Source organism: Triticum aestivum, chromosome 3D, assembly GCF_018294505.1.
Source record: "Triticum aestivum cultivar Chinese Spring chromosome 3D, IWGSC CS RefSeq v2.1, whole genome shotgun sequence".
Lineage (NCBI taxonomy): Eukaryota > Viridiplantae > Streptophyta > Magnoliopsida > Poales > Poaceae > Triticum > Triticum aestivum.
Genome location: NC_057802.1, coordinates 375,078,984 through 375,095,089, shown reverse-complemented (window position 1 = coordinate 375,095,089; position 16,106 = coordinate 375,078,984). Strand labels below are relative to the sequence as shown.

At 47.0% G+C, this 16,106-nt stretch overlaps 1 protein-coding gene across 1 annotated transcript; it reads left to right on the top strand.

Annotated features, from left to right (window-relative positions):
* Window positions 1-10,863: 10,863 nt before the first annotated feature.
* On the top strand, window positions 10,864-15,938 carry LOC123078989 (putative ubiquitin-conjugating enzyme E2 38). Its single transcript, XM_044501654.1, has 8 exons — window positions 10,864-10,977; window positions 11,076-11,187; window positions 12,192-12,326; window positions 12,418-12,942; window positions 13,019-13,082; window positions 13,338-13,477; window positions 13,593-13,904; window positions 15,545-15,938. Exons 1-8 carry the CDS (start codon window positions 10,958-10,960, stop codon window positions 15,827-15,829), a joined length of 1,593 nt encoding a protein of 530 aa, XP_044357589.1. The 5' UTR covers window positions 10,864-10,957; the 3' UTR covers window positions 15,830-15,938.
* Window positions 15,939-16,106: the final 168 nt, after the last annotated feature.

Sequence of the window (16,106 nt, the reverse complement as noted above, 5' to 3'; positions counted from 1 at the left end):
TTCCCCGATCATGTGTATCAACTCCACAAGGCGCTCTATGGCCTTAAACAAGCCCCACGTGCGTGGTATGAGCATCTTACGGAGTTGTTACAAGATCGTGGATTCGAAATCGGGAAAATCGACCCCACTCTTTTTACTAAGAAGGTCAAAGGGGAGTTGTTTGTGTGCCAACTATATGTTGATGATATTATTTTTGGTTCCCCTAACAAAGCCTTCAATGAAGAATTTGCCGCTCTCATGACCTCAAAGTTCAAGATGTCTATGATGGGAGAGTTGAAGTTCTTTCTCGGATTCGAAATCAAACAAAGAAGAGAAGGAACCTTCATCAACCAAGCCAAATACACTCAAGACATGCTAAAGAGATTCAAGCTAAGTGATGTCAAGCCGGCTTCCACTCCAATGCCCACCAAGTGCCAACTTGACATTGATCCCAATGGTAAAGCGGTGGATCAAAAGGTATATCGCTCCATGATTGGATCCTTGCTTTACCTTTGTGCATCTAGACCGGATATCATGTTGAGTGTGGGAATTTGTGCACGGTTTCAAGCCGCACCTAAGGAAAGCCACTTTGTGGCGGTCAAGCGAATCTTTCGATATTTGGCTCATACCCCAAACTTTGGCTTATGGTACCCAAGAGGAGCAAACTTCAAGCTTGTAGGTTATTCGGACTCCGATTGGGCGGGAGACAAAGTGGATAGGAAGTCCACTTCCGGAGGGTGCCAATTTCTTGGTTGCTCTTTGGTAAGTTGGTCTTCTAAAAAGCAAAGTTGTGTGTCTCTCTCGTCCACCGAAGCGGAGTATGTGGCGGCCGGGAGTTGTTGTGCACAACTCTTATGGATGAGGCAAACTTTAAAGGATTACGGTGTCATTTGTGACAAAGTGCCTCTTTGGTGTGACAATGAAAGTGCCATCAAGATTTCTCTCAACCCGGTGCAACACTTCAAGACGAAGCATATTGAGATTCGGTATCACTTCATCCGGGATCATATTAGGCGAGGGGAGATCGAGCTCAACTATGTCAACACTCATGATAACCTTGCAGATATTTTCACGAAGCCATTGGATGAAGCAAGATTTCGCGAGTTAAGGCATGAGCTAAATATCATTGATTCGAGCAATGTGGTTTGAACCTTTGCACACCCCTCACATTCATCATGCATTCTTGTCTAGGTGTAGGCATGGACTTAGGGGGAGTGTTGTTCTCTCAATGAACTCTTCCTCCCCCCATAATGCATAAACTAATCTCACTCTCTCACATTAGCCATTTTTTATGGTACTTGTGCTTCAAAGACGAGTTTTGGTCATGGGCCCAAGGATAATTCTTCGCGGTGCCATACCAATTGACTCAAACATAGGTGGCCTCGGCCACCGCCCTCTCGTGTAGAGGTGTGTGGTTCTTGTTCTCTTGCTGGTGCTCTTGTTGCTTTGTGTTGGTTTTCTCTTCTTGTCGTCGTTTCCCTTCTTTTCTTTTTGTGCCATAGGTGTTGAGTCTAGTTTTGAGTTGCGCTGGGCGGTACTACCGCTGTGAAGGCGCGGTACTACCGCTGGAGCGGTACTGCCGCTATACGGGAGCGGTACTACCGCTTATGTGGCTAAGCGGTACTACCGCCCATCACCACGGTACTACCGCTGAGGGGCGGGGCCAGGGGGTTAAGTCGTGGGCAGGGGTGGTTTCCTCCCCCCATACCCATTTGCTTCGTCCCCTCGTTCCTCTTCCTCTCTCTCCAGCGCCATCTCGCCGCGGGAGGGCTCCGGCAGCCCTCCGTCTCCGGACCGTTCCTCTCCATTTCCTTCGGTGGAGTCGATCCCCACCTCGTCCTCTTGCCATGGATGCCGGTATTGCCCCCGTTCCTCTTCTCTTCTTGTCTAGTTTTCAGATCTCGCGTTTTAGGGGCAATAGTGGTTGCATCTCTAGATTTTTGGCCAAATCTAGGCTTGAGTAGGTTGGAGAAGGCAACTAGACTCTTTGGATTGATGTTTGGTAGGTTTATTTTTGAATTTGGCATCCCCGGTAGTGCCGGATCTGACCACGGCAGTAGGGATCCTCTGTGCCCCGTCTCGGGCAGTACTACCGCCCATCTGGCGCGGTACTACCGCTGGAGCGGTACTGCCGCTGTGGAGGCACGGTACTACCGCTGGTGCGGTACTGCCGCTGTGCAGGCACGGTACTACCGCCGGATGCCCAGTTCCATCGTTTCCTACCACATGTTGATCCATATTTGTTGTGTTTATTTGGTTTTGATCGTTCCTTCTGGTTGTTTCGTGTGTCCGTGTGTTTGGTTCCAGGTGATGAACATCCTGAGCAGCAAGTCCACCGTGTCAACCCCGGGCGTTCAACGTCAAAGCGGTACCGCTCATCTGAGTCTGCAGGTGGTTCTTCCAGTGCTCCACCGCCGCCAGTGGGTGCTTCCTCAAGTGCTAATCCTCATCTCAAGAAGAAGTCTGCCAACCGGCCGAAGTCAACTGGCAAGAAGGTGACTGAGATGGCTGCCAAGGAATTCTGGGACAGGCGTCGCTGCAACCCATATGAGGAAGCCCAAGAATCCAACCTTGTCAATCGCCCGTTCTGGAACCGGTTTCAGTATGCCACCTACTTTGACGTGATCAAGGCTAAGAAGAACCTCTTTGTCAATGTTCATTCCATCAACATGGATGCTATGGAGAAGGACCCGGAGTACTTTGGTGATGCCCTTCAGATGTGCTCTCAGTTGAACATTCTCAGGATCATGCAGTTCAACAAGGACTTTGATGCAGATTTGGTGGCCCAGTTCTATGCCACTGTCCACCTAGGAACTGATGTAGACAGGACTCTGACTTGGATGACTAATGGGAAGTTGCTAGCTGTCAAGTGGAAGGCCTTCATGGAGTTGCTTGAGGTGGAAGATCAAGGGCTCGAGACTCCAGTCGGGTTCCGTCCTCACCACAGTGTTACCTCCACTCACAAGCAAGCCCTCTGGCCCTACTGTACTCTGAAGATCAACCCTGAGACCAAGAAGGAAACCTATGAGCTGTCTGCCTTTCTGGACATGCTTCACCGTATCTTCCCTGAGACTCTCTTGCCTCGTATCGGGAATCTGGACATGGTTCACTCCTATCTCGTGGACATGCTTCTCTTCTACCAGCGTCAGAAGGAAGCAAACACTGGCGAGTCCCTGGACATCTCTCATGTTATGTGGTCTGAACTTCTGTCTGCTGTTTCTGAGCGCAAGTGCCCGATTTATGCTCCGTTTATCATGTTGCTCATTGAGAAGGCCTGGAGAAGTACCTATCCCGAGGAATTGCTGGAAACTGGAGAGTTGGTTTCTCATGAGATCAAGCGTCTGAGGAAGAAGGACAATTGGGGCACCTCCGTTCCTAAATCTGGGGTTCCTTCTTCTGCTGCTGCCATGGAGACCGAGGGCGAGGCTGATACTGGTGTTGACCATGACTCTGTGCCTTCTGAGGCAGAGCCCTCTTGGGCAAAGAAGCTCAAGCTCAAGATGAAGAAGCTGTTCTGCATGGAGTCTCACGGTCAGTACATGACACATGTGGCTGAGAAGAATGCCAGGGGACGCCACAAGGAGCTTATGCGTCAGTTAGGTGCGACAGTCACCAGCGGCTCTGAGGGTCACATCACTGAGGAGGAGGAGTGGATCCAGCAGCACTGTCCGTGGACCGATTCAGATGCCGAGCAGTTTCCGACCGAGGACGGCGGTGCAGACGATCACGCGGAGTACTGATGTTCGAGATCCTCAGCATGCTCTCACCTGGAGCTGTAGGAGCGCTCTTTGCCCCTTTTGGTGTCTCGATGCCAAAGGGGGAGAGAGTTTAGGGATTTGCGTCGTTGTGTTGCAAGATTTGCGTCGTTGTGTTGCGAGTGTGTCTTTGTCTTTGTGCTTTCGTTGTGTTTGCTACCTCGTGCTTTGTTTGGTTTTGTGTTCCGTGAGACCTAAGTTCCAGTCATATGGTGTGAGACATATGCTACCTTATCCTTATCATATCTTTATCTATGTCTCTAGTCTTTTGGTATTTCATGAGTTGCATGCTTATTATGTTATATATCCTGCTCTCTTGAATCTCGCTTAGGTTGTTGGTCTCTAAAATACAGGGGGAGTGTTGATCCTAGTATGTGTGTCGTGCAGTCCAAAGCACTTATCTTGATGGCACACATCTAGGGGGAGCCCGTCTATATTTTAGAGACTTGGGGGGTTTGCTTATGTCCTTTGTCTGTTCCCGTTTGTGCGAATCCCGTATTGTCATCAATCCACCAAAAAGGGGGAGATTGTAAGGGCATTTGTATCCCTTAGCTGTTTTGGTGATTGATGACAATGCTTTTGCGGACTAATCATGTGCATTGAGTATTTTCAGAGATTCATCCTTTTGGCACGAGATGATTCCCTCCCCTCGGAGCTTGAAGCGAAGACGGTGTAGTCCTTTCGAATTAGTTTGGTGGACTAGTTTCATAGGGATCACCGTGCTATCAAGAGGGGGTCCGCTTTGGAAAGGCTAGGGCGGAATCATCACGTACACTTCCTTTGCCCCCCTCCGAGCCTTTCCGCTTCAATGATGGGCTCGTTACCCTTCTCAGTGTGCCCTCTCTGGTCCCAGCGGTAGTACCGCGGGCCGGAGCGGTAGTACCGCTTGGGTGCTACAAGCGGTAGTACCGCTCCAGAGCGGTAGTACCGCTGGTAGCCCCCAGCCGTAGTACCGTTGCGGTCTCGTGCTCGTACCGCCTCGATTCGAGGGGTCTTTTTTCATGTCGGGTTTTACGGTACTAGCCGTGGCAGTGGGGGCCGTAGTACCACTCTTATGCGGTAGTACCGCCCTGACCACCGCGGTAGTACCGCTCTGGGCCCAGCGGCAGTACCGCGAGGGGGAGCGGTAGTACCGCTGGCCAAGCGGTAGTACTGCTCTCTGCGGGGCTGGTATGGGGGGTAACGGTTGGATTGTTCCCCCCACTATATAAGGAGCTTGAAGCGAAGACGGTGTTGATTTGCTCGGGATTGGTTGAGAAGGCCCCGATCTACACTTCCACCAAGAGAAATTTGATTCCCCCCACTAATCCCTAGCGGATCTTGTTACTCTTGGGTGTTTGAGCACCATAGACGGTTGAGGTCACTGCGGAGCCATAGTCCATTGTGGTGAAGCTTTGTGGTGTCGTTGGGAGCCTCCAATTAAGTTGTGGAGATTGCCCCAACCTTGTTTGTAAAGGTTTGGTCGCCGCCTTCAAGGGCACCAATAGTGGAATCACGGCATCTCGCATTGTGTGAGGGCGTGAGGAGAATACGGTGGCCCTAGTGGCTTCTTGGGGAGCATTGTGCCTCCACACCGCTCTAATGGAGACGTACTTCCCCTCAAAAGGAAGGAACTTCGGTAACACATCCTCGTCCCCACCGGCTCCACTCTTGGTTATCTCTTACCTTTACTTGTGCACGCTTATATTGTGTTGTATCCCTTCCTTGCGTGTGTGCTAGTTGTTGTTGCATCATATAGGTTGCCCACCTAGTTGCATATCTAGACAACCTACTTTGATGCAAAGTTTAAATTGGTAAAGAAAAGCTAAAAATTGTTAGTTGCCTATTCACCCCCCTCTAGTCAACTATATCGATCCTTTCACCAAGGAGGCCACAACCCACCAGGGCGCGCCAGGGGGGCCTGGCGCACCCAGGTGGGTTGTGCTCACCTGGTGGCTCCCCTCTGGTACTTATTGGCTCCAATATTTCTTATATATTTCATAAAAAATCTCCGTGAAGTTCCAGCCCATTTGGAGTTGTGCAGAATAGGTGGCCTGACGTAGCTTTTTCAGGTCCAGATTTCTAGCTACCGGAATTCTCCCTCTTGGTGTGTACCTTGCAAATTATGAGAGAAAAGGCATTAGAATTACTCCAAAAAGCATTATTATGGATAAAAACATTATAAATAACAGTAAGAAAACATGATGCAAAATGGACGTATCAACTCCCCCAAGCTTAGACCTCGCTTGTCCTCAAGCGTAAACCGAAATCGAGAAACATGTCCACATGCTTTGAGAAAGAGGTGTCGATAAAAAAAAATATGGACATAGAAGCATCATGTTGATTATTATAACAACCACAAATTTAAACATATGACTTTTATCATAGAACTTGCATCATATACTTCCCATGAATAAGTAATAGTTCATCACACAATCGAAGTATAAAGCAAAAACTCTATTAGAAACCAACAAACTATGTTCTCAGTCAACTTTGCAACTACAATTCATCATCTATTCAGGAAGGGTCACGTATCGGAGCTCTTAAGCAAGTCCACATACTCAACCATCATATAGTCTTTTATGATTGCTAACACTCACCTTGTACCCATGAGCAAAATGTTTCAACCGGACACATGGAAAGATAGGGGCTTATAATTTCGCCTCCCAACTTACTCACCTCAAGGTTGATGTCAACAATAATAACTCATGCTATATATATTCAACTGGACATATGTGCCTAGATCTTTCCTCACCACATGATGCTTGCCAAAAGAATAAATAAAAAGGAATATAAGGAAAACTTTGACTCTTTGCATAAAAGTAAATACATAAAAGTAAAAGATAGGCCCTTCGCAGAGGGAAGCAGAGGTTGCCATGCGCTTATTTGTTTGCATGCTCAATCCCTTAGTGCAAGAGAACGCCACGTTGTATTGCCCCTTAAGATGACAACCTTTATTATGCAGTCTGTCACTTTTATTCTTTGTCATCCAAGTTCGTACAATGCTCAATTTTCTCTTACACTAAATGATCTTACATATTTAGAAGCAATCTTTATTGCCTTTTTGCACCGATGACAACTTACTTGAAGGATCTTGTTCAATACATAGGTAGGTATGGTGGACACTTGAAAAAGGTTTAGGTTTAAGGGTTTTTGGATGCACAAGTAGTATCTCTACTTAGTGCGGAGTTTTTGGCTAGCAAAGATAGGGGCAAGCATCACATGTTAAAGGATCTATGACAATATGACTTCTATGTGAATATAAACATACATAAACCATTACGTTGTCTTCCTTGTCCAACGTCAACAATTTTGGCATATGATATTTTGATGAGGGCTCACAATCACAAAAGATTTCTAGGATAGTATATTTATATGTGAATCTTCCCTTCCCTTATTAATTCTTTCATGAGTTGCATCATTGACTAATGCCATGTTTGTCAATCTCTAATAAAAATTTCTTACTTATACTTTTCCTTATGTGGAGGATTAGTATATGATCTTATTGATTTATTTCCTTTCTTTTATTTGCTTCCTTTCTCTTTTTCTTTCTTTCTTTATTTGCAACATGAAAGTAAAGAAAGTAAAAACTCAAACTAACTTTATTATATAACTTGCACATGATTATAATGATAGATTACTAAGCAAACTTCTAAAAGAAGAAAAGACCGAACTAAACTTTATTCATCTAAGCAAAAGATTAAACTAAGATAAGTAAGTAAAAAAGATAGTGGGATGATACGATACCGGGGCACCTCCCCCAAGCTTGGCAGAAACCAAGGGGAGTGCCCATACCCGACACTCAGTTCTCGTTTGGTGGTGAAGAAGATGGTGGTGGTGATGAAGAACGTAATTTGCCTTTTGCTTCCTTCAGCTTCATTTCGATCTTCATCAGCCAAGCATCTTCTTCCATGTGGTTGGAGGAGCAGGAAGACATGATGCTTAGCTTGATAAATCTGACCGGAAACAACAAGAAAAGAGAACAGAGGATTTTCTCCGCGATACGGTGGTTAACAGGTTCATGAAGTATATATAGAATTTTTATAAATAACAGTAAGAAAACATGATGCAAAATGGACGTATCAGCGGCCATGGCAATGGCCAGGTTGTTGTTGATGGTCCTACCGCCGACACGGGTGGTGGCGTAGCTGGCACCTCCCACCGCTCCTCCTGGTGCTCCTCCTCTAGCTTAGGCGTGCAAGAAAACGTGGAAGTCCATGCCCACAACTGTGCCACTAGCCCTTCCAGTGGCCATGGCTCCGGCTCTGGCGGTATCACAGGGGCGGTGCGGTGGCCGCCACCGACGATGCGTGGAGTGCCAGTGGTAGCTCAGGCCACATCGCAAAGCTCGGCCAGCTCGGATGCCTCATCGTCCTCAGGCTCCTCCTTCACCACGAGCCCCCTCCCCCCACCCCCACCCCACGGCGGCTTAGACGAACCAAAAAACAGAGTAATCAAATGCACCGCGGCGTTGGGCCGTGATTTTTATTTGTTGTGTTTGTGTCGAATATTTTGTACTAGTTGGGTTACATTTGGACTTGGTGTTGTAGTGTGGGTAGGATACTTGTAGTGTCGGAGTCAGACATGTTGTACTCTTGGCCTCTTATATATGAGGAGGCACCCCACGTTGTAACTCATGACGACTAGATAGCGACAGGCTTGCAAGGGGGTGCTGGCGGCTTGTGCCGGCGCCCAGGTGGCCGGTGTTGTAGTATCTCGGGGAGGAGCGCCCGTAGTCATTGCCCCGGGGAGTAGGCGAGTTCGCCGAACCTCGTTAGCAAATCTCGGTGTCGTCATTGTGCTCTGATACCTTGGAAAGCAAGGGCTGTGGCAAGGCGAAGCAAGCGCTAGCATCAGGAAGTTGAGTCAAGACAGGAGCTGCTACACGTGAGGACCAGAAGGATTTTTTGGTTGGAATTGCTAGTAGTACGCGGAAGACCGAAGGTTCTATTTATGTACTTGGGGCATCACGTGCAAAGCTCGGATAATTTTTCACAGGGTCAGCCGTACAAAGAACAATGGCGCCAATGGGTACCAGGTTTGAGGTGGAGAAGTTCAACGGAACTGGAAGCTTTGGGTTATGGCAGACAAGGGTGAAAGATTTGTTGGCACAACAGGGATGCTTGAAGGCGTTGTTGTAGGAAGCCAAGCCAACTAAGATGGAGGCGGATGACTGGGAGGAGTTACAGTTGAAAGCAGCCGGGACTATACGGTTGTGTCTGTCGGCCCAGGTTATTTATCATGTGATGGATGAGAATTCGCCGAAGAAGATCTAGGAGAAGCTGAAAAGTCAGTTTATGTCCAAGACTGCAACGACCAAGGTGTATCTGAAGCAAAAGTTGTATGGGATGAGGATGCAGGACTGGTCAGATCTTGTGGTGTATATGAACGCCTTTAATCAAGTCGTGACTGACCTAGCACGCTTGGGTGCGACGGTTGACGACGAGGATAGGGCAATTCTACTTCTTTGTTCATTGCCATCATCCTATGACCATTTGATCACTACTTTGACGCACGACAAGGAGACCGTCAAGAATGAGGATATTACTGCGGCATTGCTATCTTATGATATGAGAAAGAAGAACGCGGTGGAATTCTCTCATGGTGAAGGTTTGCTAGTCAAGGGTGAGGAGTGGCGGAAGGGATATGAGGCTGGGAAGAACAAGAAAAAGAAAAAGAATATACAGTGTCACAAGTGTAAGCAGTGGGACATATGAGAAATGACTGTCCAGAACTCAATGGTGAGGCAAGTGCTAATGTGGCAACTCATGGTGATGACTCAGACAATAGTAGTGATGTCCTCGTAGTATCAGACAGGCGGTCAACCAAAGGTGAAGCGTGGATGTTGGATTCGGCTTGCTCTTTTCATGTGACACCCAACAGGGAGTGGTTCTCTTCATACAAGTCTGGTGAGTTTGGTTTAGCCTATGTGGGCGATGACACGGGTTATCGTGTTGCTGCAGTAGGTGACATCAAAATCAAGATGTTTGACGGAGTTGAGCGGATGCTTCGGGGAGTCAGGCATGTGCCAGGGCTAAGGAGAAATCTAATTTCGCTTGGTGTTCTTCATGATGGTGGTATGGTATTCCGTTGTGATCGGGATAAGAAGACCATGAGAATCATGGAAGATGAGGTGACCGTGATGATTGGAGGGAGGACGGCTTCACATCTTTACAAGTTGCAAGGGAGCACTATTGCAGGTGGAGTCACGGAGACTGGAGTTGCGGGAGTAGCAGCAGGGTCTCATGGCGGCGGCGGGTCTGGGGCAGACTCGTCGAGTAGCTCTCAGTAAGCTACGAAGAAGACAACACAAGTCCAGAGTACATGGAAGTTTGAAGCATGGACAAATTCAAGGTGGTGGAGAATATTCGTCAAGATGGAGTTTGTTGTGTTTGTGTCGAATATTTTGTACTAGTTGGGTTACGTTCGGACTTGGTGTTGTAGTGTGGGTAACATACTTGTAATGTCGGAGTCGGACACGTTGTACCCTTGGTCTTTTATATATGAAGAGGCACCCCACGTTGTAACTCATGACGACTAATAGCGATAGGCTCGCAAGGGGTGCTGGCGGCTTGTGCCGGCACCCGGGTGGCCGGTGTTGCAGTATCTCAGGGAGGAGCCCCCGTAGTCACTGCCCTGAGGAGTAGGCGAGTTTGCCGAACCTCGTTAGCAAATCTTGATGTCGTCATTATGCTGTGTTCCTCGATGGATCGATTGCGTACCTTAAATTAATTCTAACATTATTCACACGGACCTAAACAGACATGAGTAGATAAAATGGGTCCCCGCGTTAGAGTTAGACCTTGATCTCCAATCGGATTGAAAAAAGGGAAAACTCATCACCAAATCATCCAACCTTGGAAAGATTCGCAGGTTATCCGGAAGGACGAAGCACCAAACAAACCAAAGGCACCAGCCCGGACCCCACGCATCCACACCTCCAGTTGACTGGTGGGCCCCCACACGCCAGATTCGCGTCAGGCCAGGCCCACTTCCCTGGCCCGAAAGAGGGAGCCCCACTCTTTCCGAATCCCACGAACCAAAGCGGAAAGGAAACGCCAAAATATTTGGACCCTTTCTTTCCCCTTCCCTTCTATTCCTCACGCTTTTTATCGCAAAAATCTTTCTCGCTCCGCACGCGCCGGCGCACCCAAAACAGAACCACCCCCCCCCCCCCCCACCCCACAGCACGCGCGCAGCCCGCCGCCGTCGCCGACGAGCGCATTTGCCGCCTCCCCCTTCCCATGGCGGAGGGATCTTCCAGGCGAGTGCGGCGCCCTTCTCCTCTCCACCCGCCGCGCTCCCCTGGTACGGTTCGGTTTCTGATGGGTCTTTTGTTTCGGATGTTGGTTTTGGTCGCAGGAGTTATCCCTTCGGGGGAAGCTTGGTGTTGGACGACCCGGAGGTCGTCGAGGTGCCACCGGAGGTCGCCGCCGGATGGAACTCCGTCCGCCAGAAGCGGAAGCGGGCCCAGGTGATGTGGAGCCTGGAAAGGCGGCTGCCTTTTTATGTTTCATGGATTTACCTCTTGCAAAACATTTGCAATTTCTGCAGCTGAGTATAGCCAACTCTCTTTCTAATACTCCATCCGTTCGTAAATAGATGACGTTTAGACATCACACGATCTCCAACATTCATCTTTGCATTAATTTTTGTAGGCACATGTTAGTAGAGAATTATGAAATTTTATAGCATGCACATATTTCTCATGAAAAATCTAACGGTATTAGTTTCAACTTAGCAATCTAAATATTCTAGTAATAGCAATCTTAATATTATAGTAAATGCGTACATGCAATGCACATTGATATCAGGTAGGGTATTAATTGAGAGTTAAAAAAGGTGACATTAATTGCATGCTGATGTATTAGGCAGGATATGTTTTTAGGAAAGGTAGTATTAATTGCACGGTTTGTGCTAATGTTAATATTTGGTATGATAATGATTGCACGCTAAACATGTTGAGCACTCACCATTGGAGCAATGTAGGTCATTAGATGCACATGGTTTGATGGCCGAGATTAGTTGGATCTGCCTCTTTGGGTCTTTTTATATTGGTATATAACTATATATAGATGATACATTATCCCTTTATATGAACGAACTAGAGTCTTGTTATGTGGCTTCTTTTTGTAAAGAGCGCCATAGTGCCTAACAGTTATGCTGTTAGTCTCATGTGGGAAAGTTAGTCTCTATCAATAAAAGAAGAATCAACAATACATAACAAATGTAAACAAAACTACAAGAACATCAACTGGAAACCAAATGAGGCTGTCATGTTTCTCTCGCTTTGCCTTTTGCGAAATGCATGGCAATCTCTCTCTCTCTCCCGCCCCCACAAAATCAACATAAGTGCGTGATCGCATTGTATAATGTGGGAGTGCAATGGTTGACATTTCTTTTAATCTTCAAAGAAATTCATGCTGTGAATGTACCACACAGCCTCTTTTTTTTAACCGTCACATGTTTAATAAACAGGTTGCTCCTCATGAAATAATCGAACTTGATGCTGATGATGATCATGACGGAGTTACAATCATTGATGCAAAGACATCAGATTACAAGAATAAACAAGCTGTTGGTCATCCTGTAAATTGCTGGAAGAATGCAAAGGTGGATCCTTTGTGTACTTGCTTACTTTTGGTGCCATTGGTTTGTGCAATCTACCATTGATTGATACATGCTTCTCTGTTGGAACACTCAGATTGGCTTGGCGGCCGATGACATTGCTTGCCCAAGTGCTATTTCTGCCAAAGTTGTTTATCCGTGGGATGGCCTGGGAACTTACCATGGAGGTCCCAAACTTCCAATTTATGGCTTGCCTACGGATTTTGCTGGCCCAAGTTCTTTTGCTTCTTATCCATGGCAAAGCGTAGGAACTTACCATACAGGTACATTGCCTCCAGCTTATTTTGATGATGTTTTGGGGGCAGTTGGAGAGGAACACTACGCTTATGATGAAGATGATTTCAGTAACTATAGTTACAACACTCCTCTGATGGAAAACGATAGCAGCTTTAACTTGAATGTGGATCATTACGGCTTTCCACCTAGTGTGGGGTTGTATTTACCAAGGGGACATGTGGCCCCTGCTGATTCAACGCAGCAGCGGCAGCAAGTTAAGATTGTGGAAAGTGAAATTGAGGAAAAGTATAAGGCATTTAAGCAGTTTGATACTGTTGGTGACCACAGTGATCACTTTTATTTGAAGTTTCGGACCGTGAAGAAGGTAGTGCTTTGTATTCTGTTGATGCTCTGTCTGCATTCCATCTTCTTACTTCAGTACTAAGTTGTCACTTTAACAGCCATCAAAGGACTGGGTGAAGAGAATTCAGCATGAATGGAAAGTTCTAGGGAAAGATTTACCAGGTAAGGGACAAAATATTTATGGTCTATTTGCCAAAGACGTTGCACATTTCTTCTATTGCCTTTCCTTTCCTCCCTTTGTGCGTCCACAGCGGGTGTACTGGCGATTGATGTTTACAACTACATTTGCATGTTTGAAATGACATCGAGTTCAGGCTAGCCAAATGTACCCTTTTTGGATATAACTTGGCACTAACATGGACTCATGGAGTACAGTGGTTTCATGTACTGACTGCTAGTTTTCTCCAAATTGAACAGATACAATATTTGTAAGAGCTTATGAGGACAGAATGGACCTGCTTAGAGCTGTCATAGTTGGGCCTGCAGGCACTCCTTACCATGACGGGTTGTTCTTTTTTGATGTCTATTTCCCTTCCCAGTATCCATGTAAACCTCCTGTAAGTATTCTTTGATGTCATCTACACACATAGTATAGCTCATTCTTCATTTCTCTCTCTATTCGAAGCATGGATGTGAGAATTTGAGATGTATATACGTGACTATTATTTTCAGCAAGTGAATTACCGCTCTGGAGGTCTGCGGCTTAATCCAAATCTCTATGCCTGTGGGAAAGTCTGCCTTAGCCTCTTAAACACATGGACTGGTAGTGGGTGTGAGATGTGGAACCCATCCACTTCAACTATGTTGCAGGTCCTGGTCTCCATTCAAGCCTTGGTGCTGAATGCTAAACCTTATTTCAATGAACCTGGTCATTCGATGTATGCTAACACACCCCTTGGGGAGAAGCTGTCCCTGGCTTATAATGAGGAGACTTTTCTGCTATCCTGTAGAACCATGCTGTATTCTCTTCGCAATCCACCAAAGGTATGAATATCTATACACTGGTGCTATGTTTTCCTTTTCTAGTTTTCTGGATATCAGAAATGTCTCACTATCCCTGGTGTTGGATACACACACTTCATTTGGCTGACATATGATGTCACACGGTCAGCACACGCACCATCCCAACAGTTAAATGGTTTGCCCGCAATGTTTTGTACCAGCGCACGCCGTTCACATAAGGATGGCTTGAACTGTGGGCCTCTTTTTTTTTTTTGCATTGGGTACCAACTTTTCAGTTCTGTTCAAATGATTTAGTGCCCCGGCGCTCCGTATGCCATGACGCACTACAAGAAGTTCTAAACATAGACGCCCCCGCCCCCGCCCCCCAACACACACACACACTTTCACCCCTTTCCTCTGTTACAAACCAGTACCGATCTCTTGGAGGTTTATTTGTAGCCTGAGGACAGGTTCTTAGCTGCTTGCTTGATTGGCAGAATCTGTGCAATTTTATATGTTAGGTTTGTTCATCTCCTGAGAGCAGGTTGTTAATTTTTTATGGTAGAATCCATGCATTTTTTAGGTTGAATCTCATTGCTTAAGGCCAGGTTTTTTAGTTTTTTTAACCATCTTTGCGGACCAGCGTAATTGATACCTTACGTATTAGCGTGTTTTTTCACATTTCCTCTGTACTTTGACAAGGCTTGGTGTCATTCTGAACAAAATAGCAATAGGGGTAAAATCCAACCACGTACGGCTGTAGGATGCAGCACAGATTACCTTCTTTTTTTGAGGAACAAATATTTTTTTTACCTTCTGAAGCAAAATAACGCTGACAACCATCCCCAGTTCTCACCTGGTCAGATTTTTTTAGGGAAACCCGGTTAGAAATATTTAATCGTGCAAACAAACAGATGTAATGTCCGAAACAGTACCTCAATAGGAGGTCAAAGAAAAATGTTTTTTTGACGGAACCTCGTCAGAGGGCCAGGAGCTCTGGCATTGCATTATAGAAGAAGAGAGTTGATCCAGTTTATAAGGGAAACCGGATCGAAAACCTCACAAAGTGGCCGGTTTATAAGGAAAACCGAGCCGAAAACCGCACAAGCAACGAAGCCTTGTCGACCACACGACACAAGGCCACAATCGCAACAAACACACACCCCCAGCTCCGGAGCCGTCGCCCCGGCTTGCCTGCGCCGGCGATAGGGCCCGCCGCCGCCCAGCCGCAACCAGGAGTGGAGCTCCGTCCAGGGCCGAAGCCGCACGCCACGCGACGAGGAGGCCCCGCCGCCGCCGTCCGCGGAGCGGGCTTTGCCCGTCGGCATCCCCCGGCGGCGGCAGGGGAGCGAGGAAGGAGCGGGGAGTGGGGGCGGCGGCGGCTAGGTTATCGCCCGTGCCGCCCCCCTGGGAGCGACGGGAGCGAGCGCAATTTTTTTTGCATCAGCTAAAGAAAAATGTGTCACGGATAAAAAGTAGCCAGGATCCAACGGTTACCATAACATGCACAGGCATAGCTAACACCATGGCAGGAAATCTGCACATGATGTCATACAATTTCGTTTGTGAAGAATTGTGTTTGGTGAACCAGTTGTGCTGTGTATGATCTACTCTCTCTGCCAAAATGTAAGAGGTATTACGAAGACTATTCATGCATTTGACCTGGCTACAACATTTTGCAGCATTTTGAGCACTTCATTGGTGGACATTTCCGGAAATATGGGCGTGACATCCTCGTAGGATGCAAAGCTTACATGGGCGGTGCCCAAGTTGGATGCCTTGCTGGAGACGGAGTGCAAGATGTTGACGAGGGTGACAAAAGCTGCTCACAAAATTTCAAGTGCTCGCTTGAGATATTATTTAAGGGTCTCATTAACGAATTCACCGATTTAGGAGTAGGTTGTCATGAATTCCAAGCCAAGATTGTGAACTCTGGAGCTGCAGCAGACACCACATTAAGGCTATAAGTTATAGGTGATCCCAAGGATCATGTTGACCAAATTTTGTTTTGAAGGAATATAAACATGTAGTCATTGGTTCTATCGTCAGAAATATGACAGGAGTAGTCCGTGTGAATACCTCCCTTTTCCCACCGTTGAGCTAGTGCCAACTCCAACCGGCCGAGGCAAACAAATGTGATTTTAGTCTGCTTTTTGTTTGTTTGGGTCGGCCGAAGGGGCAGTGTCCACCCTCGTCCGTGTTTTACCTGCTAGTGTGCCGAATTGGCCGGACCAAAAACCCATT

Bases quoted from the DNA above. Each gene is read 5' to 3' on its own strand.
- LOC123078989 (XM_044501654.1), top strand. From the start codon at position 10,958: ATGGCGGAGGGATCTTCCAG. The intron at 11,188-12,191 runs GTGATGTGGAGC...TTTAATAAACAG, and splicing joins AGAAGCGGAAGCGGGCCCAG to GTTGCTCCTCATGAAATAAT. The intron at 13,083-13,337 runs GTAAGGGACAAA...CAAATTGAACAG, and splicing joins TCTAGGGAAAGATTTACCAG to ATACAATATTTGTAAGAGCT.